Below are 6,744 nucleotides of genomic sequence, written 5' to 3'. Positions count from 1 at the left end.
GTCCAAAATTTATTGGTCCATTTGCCATTGTTAAGAGAGTTAATCCTGTAGCCTTTCGGTTACAAATTCCTAGGGCTTTAAAGATAGCCAATACTTTTCATTCCTCTCTGCTCAAGCCCGTTTTCACGTCTAGGAAATTTCCTCGAAAGGCAGACCTGGGTAAACCACCTGTTAATGTCCATGGACAGTCAGAATTTCTTGTGGAAAAAATCTTGGATTGCAAGGTCTCTCGAGGTTCTTTATGTTTCCTTGTCCATTGGAAAGGATACGGCCCGGAAGAGAGGTCATGGGTTCCCGATAGGGATCTACACGCCCCACGCCTCAAAGCAAGCTTCTTTCGTGATTTCCCTCAGAAAGCAAGGCTTCGGGGTTCTTTAACCCCTCCTCAAGGGGGGGGTACTGTTAGGCGCCGTGGGAGCGCTTCTGGAAGGACAGAGCGGCATGTACGCTTAGCCGCCTGTCCTTCCGGCTCTGACGTCCGGTTGCCTAGCAACCAGGGACGCCAGAGGACGCAGCGTCGGAGCGCGACGCCCGTCCTCCCTCCTCGCGTCTCTCAGCGCCTGAGACGCGGCAGCGCCGTTGCTTAGCAACGGCAGACGCTGCTAGGCAGAGAGGAAAGCCGCGAAATTCAACAAGCCGCAGGTGTCGGAAAGGACTCGTTAGGACAGGCGGGACTCAGGCCTCCATCCTCATTGGCTCCTAGCCTTCTTATCTAGGAAGCCAGCCCTGCAGTCCTCGCCGGTGATAGCTCCTGTTTGGACCTATCTGTCTGCTGTTCTCCGGTCCGTTTCCCTGCTGTTCCCAGCGGCTCCTTCGTGGTCTTCTCTTCCATTGGTCCCCCCTGTGTCGTGAGTTGCCCCTCTGGGGTAGTTTCATTCACTCCTTCTTTATTGTCATTACCTTACTCATTACCTGTGTTCTCTGTCTGCCGCATTGGCAGGTCATTTATGTTTGGAAGGCCCATTGCTTCCCACTCATTCTCTCCCCTTGTCTCCCAGTTTTTCTGGGGTTTTCCAGTCCCTTCTGCTCCTTGTATACTTTGGTATTGTGTCTCATATTTTGTGTGGTTCCCTGGGCGACGGTTGTCGCGGGTTGTGGCGACCAGGTCGCGGGCGCTTAGTTGCGTTAGCCAGGGCTCGGCAAGTCGCCGTTTTATAATTTTAGTTAGGCCCTCAGTCAGCTCTCCTCTTGACCGTACCCTAGGGGGGTCCCCGGCTCCTTGTCCTTTCATAACACCTGGCTGCACCGGAGCTTGGGTGGGCTTAACCTACCCATTCAAACGTGGCGGCTACAGGCGAAGCCTAGTAACACCTGCAGGAGTCGGTCACCCAGCCTGGGGGGTACAACAGAGGTAGTATAGGGTTTGGCCGTGGCTGTCCTAAACAGCAGTCCCGGCGGTGGGGTCACACCCAAAACCTAACAGAGCGTCATTCATCCCGTTTCTGCTAAGGGAAAGCGTCTGTAGTGAATGTTCCACTTCCTTTAGAGTTCCTGCTTGTATATTCAACCCTACGTTATGTGACAGATCCAGTGACAATAAAGACTTATGGTAGAACACGTTGGGTGGAATGTTTTGAATACTGTTGTTTTGCAGGTTTAAGTAATGAAGATTATGAGCACCAGAGAAATTACTGCAGACATTTACGGGTGATGCCGAGTTATTCTCTTCATTATGATAGCTTGAACAAAATGAAATCTTGTTGTTTTTTAGATTAATTTGCTCAATTCCTGGAAGTATATCAAATATCCAATAAGGGATGGATTGAATAGAGTTCGCCTGAAGATCTAGGACCTTCAAAGAGATATATTCCTGTTTTTCATCTGATCCGAGTTGTGAATAGAGAAACCACCTGTCATGTTATGAAGACAGTTCTCAGCCATATTTAACTGTTGAAGTGTGCTCAGATAGGTTAGATCATACCATGGGAATGTAATAAGATGGTTGTTACGAAGATCCAAGTCAATTAGTTGCGGTAAATGTGCAATTACATTTTCAATGGCAGATGGAAGTGTCAGTTCCGCAGAAGCTTCATACCAATATGCGGCCCCCAAACTTTGCTCTGTTTCATATGGAGAAGGGATCAATTCCCATATATTATTTCCTGAGAGGTTGAGATGCTGCAGCTCATGGAAATTGGGCAGAATTGGGAAGTGCTGTAGATTATTTTGGCTTAGGTCTAGGTTGCTCAGTTGGTAGGATTCTTTGGAATTTTGACAAATAAAGAATTCAAGGGAATTGGAACTTAAGTTCAATAAACGCAGTCGGGGGAGATCAAAGCTAGAAATACAATGCATGCCATTCAACGCAAGGTTTAGAACTCTTAGATCCTTCAGTGAACTGAATGTACCACTTTCTATCTCCACTATGTAATTGTTGGATAGATCCAACTCTGACAGCCGTGGAACTCCAGCAAACATTCCAGAGAACAGAATTGTTATTGCATTCCTTGACAAGTCCAGATTTAAAAGGGAAGTAGCGTTTGATAAATAACAGTGCACCATGTCACTGTCCAAGTTATTATTTGCAAGATTTAATATTTTTAATCTCTGGAGTTGGCCAAAAAACCCTTTGTGAGATGAATAATGTTTGTGCAACCTGTTTGATGCAAGATTAAGATACTGAAGTTGTGATAATGTGTCCAGGGCTCCATTTTCAATGGTTTCCAGGTGATTGTAATGAAGATTTAAATTCACAAGGTTGTGCAAACTTGACACAAATATTTTTGTTAGCTTTGTAATAAAGTTATGGGATAGATCAAGTGCCTTAATATTGTTTGACAGACTCGTGGGTAATGTGTGCATAGAGAGGTTTTGGCATTTCATTTCATATACACTCTGGAACAGAAAAAAACACACTTTAGAATTGGTGCACATAGGATATAAAATACATGTTAAATACATAATATAGCGGCATTCCAGGGATCCACCTCCCTTAGCTCTCCCGTCCACTACCAACAACATGGTCATTATAATTAGTGATACACAAGCAAATATGGTGTTTTCAGTAAGAAAGATTCTATCCCAGCACAAATAATTGAGTTATCACATTTTTACAGATCTATATATCTATACATATCAGGGGCTCTACACTCACTATTAGCTAACAATAATAAATGGTGGAGATAATACTAATTCATATATTAATTAATGCATTTAAGCCTGCAGCCCCGACAAGGGACCCCACTTTTCTGCAGGTTAACATTAGTGTCAGACTTCAGGAATGCTATCTAGTCCAAAGAGGGGCATCCACTAGTGCGATATGGCCATGTTTTATGCAATTCCGATGTATTGCTGCGATAGATCGTATGAAAAGTGACACATTGTATGTTATTTTCATGCGATTGTGATGTGAGGCGCATTCCTTTGCATCTCTCATCGCAGTTGCAGATCCTACAGGCTGCCATGAATATTCATCACAACCCATAGCCCTTGCTAGGCTCACATAAGATACATTGGGGGGTATTCAATTGTTGTTTTGTTCCCTTTTTCATGCCTATTCAACCTTTTTTTCACAACATTTACAATGTTTTTATCGCATCGCATGCCATACACCCGATGGCATGCGATGCAACGTGAATTTAGACCCCTAACGTGAATTTAGAATTGTATAAGCACCCTAATGGGTGCTTACAATGATAAATGCACCCCCACGCCACCCCCCACTATAAACGTGAACCCGAAGCGTGGCGAGCGCAGCAAGCCCGCGAGGGGCGGCGGTACGCATCCTACGACCTTTTCATACCCCCACTATCCACATCGGTGTGGAGTTGATCTTATATAGTGTGGCGAGCGCAGCGAGCCACCGAGCCCGAAGCGTGGCGAGCCCCGCGTATACCTGTGAAGTTATACGCGTCCCCTCGCGAGCCTCGCTGTGCTCGCTTTGGGCTCGGTGCGTTTGCCACACTATATAAAATCAACTCCACGCCGACGTGGATAGTGAGGGTATGAAAAGGTCGTAGGACGCGTACCGCCGCCGCTCGCCACGCTTCGGGTTCACGTTTATAGTGGAGGGTGGCGTGGGGGTCCCGTGGCGTAACTATAAGTTTTGCTCCCCCAAGCCAAAAAAAAATCTGGCGCCCCCCCTTCCTATTAAAAATGTGCCCCTCCAATAGATATAAAAATGAATGTGCACATTACATAAGAGGGTGTGTGGCCTCGTTTTAAGGTGTAATGCCCATTACATATTATGCCACACACCTTAATGGTCATTACAAATAATGCTAAACACTGTCATGCCCATTACAAAGTATGCTACACACTGTAATGCCCATAACGCATTATGCTATACCTAGGGCTATTTTTCAGCAGGCTCCAGCAGTAACTGAGACTTTATTCTAGTTCACTCTTTCTGACAAAATATTTCTTAGATGGACAAAACCATGTGCACTGCAGCTAAGGCAGGTGTTACTTGTGCAGAGATAATTAGATTTGGGTGGGGTTTTACACCTGCCTCACCTGCAGTGCACATGGTTTTGTCCATCTAAGAAATATTTTGTCAGAAAGAGTGAACTAGAATAAGGGCCTCAGTTCCTGCTGGAGCCTACTGAAAAATAGCCCTGGCTATACCATAATACCCATTACACAATATGCAAGATACCGTAATGCTCAATACACAATATGCCACACACCGTAATGCCCATTACACATTATGCCGCACACCGCAATGCCCATTACACAATGTGCCGCACACCATAATGCCCCTTATACATTATGCCACAAATCGTAATGCCTGTAGTAGTCAAGATGTTGGTGTTCAGTATACCGACACCAGCATCCTGACTGCTGTCAGAACACTGGAGCCAGGGCTTCAAAACAAATCATGATGCCGGAATACGGACAGCCGATATCCAGAACGTAAGTGTGCCAGGTTAGGGTCAAGATGGTTAAGGGGGAGGGTAGTTAGGAATAGGCACCCGTGGGGGGAACATAGGGGTAGGCTGTGCAGGGGGATGTTAGGGTACACACACATTATATATATATATATATATATATATATATATATATATATATATATATACACACATATATTAGATAGAGAGCGAGACATACACACATACATCTTTAAACTTTTTGAACACATGCAGACAGGCAGTGCTTCTCTGCCTGAACGCCCCTTTTATCATCTTTTTTCATTAAGCATCCATTTTCCAGCAGTTACCGGTCTTCTCTGCCCCTGCGTCTCTACGTAGTACACAGCAGGTCAGACGGCGGATGGAGGACGGCAGAGGGAGTATGGGCCTTGCGGATGGTGAAGGGAGGAGGAGCAGGGGGTGTGGATAGCGGAGGGCGGACGAGACTTGTGCTGCACAGTGATACGTCGGTGGAGAGAGGAGGGAGTTAATGCGGCAAAGGGCGGGGGAGACTCACGCTGCACCGGTGATGGATCTAGGACAGTAGAGAATGGAGGAAGTTAATGCGCTGTGCAGTGCAGCATAGGACGGAGGGAGACTAGCACTGCACAGTGATAGGAGGAAGAAGGGAGTCTCGCGCGGCATCGCACATGTGAATGGCGCCATGGCCAACTCACCCATGACCGTGTTACAAGCAGCATCTCACCAACAAGGTGAGGTCATGTAATTTAATTTAAAAATCACCCTCCCCTCCCGTAGACCCTAACCTTCCCCTCCCACAGGCTTAGCCTAACCCTAACCTCCCCTCCTGCAGTCATTGGACACAAAAGTACTGCTAACCTGTACAAACTCAAACGCTGATGCTGTTAGTGGCTATATAATATACTTTGCCAGAGCTTGGTATATGGCGCAATTGAAAATGGTGTATGCAGACATAGGTAGCTAATATGGTTATTATATATAATAATAAAAGATGCTGCTAATTTCATAGCACTTACAGTTTCGAGGTAGGTAGGAAAGTGATGTGATGCTGTAGTTGGACAGTAGTAGTGCCCCAAGCTCAGGGACAATGCAGGCGGCATAGTGGAGCATCTCTGACTGATGAGGCTCCCGCTGTGAGGCCCTGAGCAGTGTCTGGGAGTATTGTGGGTGCCACTCTGAATGTGCACTATTCATGCGCAGTCCAGATTCTCAAGGGGCACAGTGGAAAACCATGAGGGTATATAAAACACATGGTGGGGTGGCAAGCAGAGTTGGTCCCTACAAGGAGGGGGGGGATGGGGGCTCAGTTTATCCTAGCTGAAAAAGCTCTATATTCTACTATGTGTAGATCTTACTCATTCAGGGAGAAAGGGACAGTTTGCAAACTACTCGCTACTACAGAAGTGTATTCAACAATGTTTGAATACACTTGTAAAGGTGCAAGTAGTTGGCAGACAGTCCCTTGCTAACAATGTGAGCTTTATAGAGATTATAAGAGAATAGGATAAACTCTAAAAATAAATTCAATAGAGTATAGGCACACATAGCTAAGGTCGACAGGGTCAAAAGGTCAATACAAGCATTAGGTATGTTATATGCACCCCCATCGTTAACGCCACCACCACTTTTAACGCCAACCCGAATCGTGGCGAGCGCAGCGAGTCTGCGAGGGGCGGCGGTACGCATCCCCCGACCTTTTTCATACCCCCACTATCCACGTCGGCGTGGAGTTGATCTTATATAGTGTGGCGAGCGCAGCGAGCCACCGAGCCCGAAGCGTGACGAGCCCCGTGAGGGGACGCGTAATACATGTGAAGTTATCCACATCCCCTCGCCACACTATATAAAATCAACTCCATGCCGACGTGGATAGTGGGGGTATGAAAAGGTCGGAGGATGCGTACCGCCGCCC

At 46.4% G+C, this 6,744-nt stretch overlaps 1 protein-coding gene across 1 annotated transcript; it reads right to left on the bottom strand.

The window, feature by feature from the left end:
• Positions 1-1,794: 1,794 nt before the first annotated feature.
• LOC146036863 (uncharacterized) lies at positions 1,795-5,188 on the bottom strand. The gene is made up of 2 exons (XM_083160719.1): positions 5,058-5,188; positions 1,795-2,835 (listed from the first exon to the last, which is right to left on the bottom strand). Exons 1-2 carry the CDS (start codon positions 5,121-5,123, stop codon positions 1,795-1,797), a joined length of 1,107 nt encoding a protein of 368 aa, XP_083016845.1. The 5' UTR covers positions 5,124-5,188.
• Positions 5,189-6,744: the final 1,556 nt, after the last annotated feature.

This window comes from Crinia signifera, chromosome 9, assembly GCF_055691185.1.
Source record: "Crinia signifera chromosome 9, ASM5569118v1, whole genome shotgun sequence".
Lineage (NCBI taxonomy): Eukaryota > Metazoa > Chordata > Amphibia > Anura > Myobatrachidae > Crinia > Crinia signifera.
The sequence above is the reverse complement of the archived record's forward strand: the minus strand, read 5'-3'. Positions and strand labels throughout refer to the sequence as shown.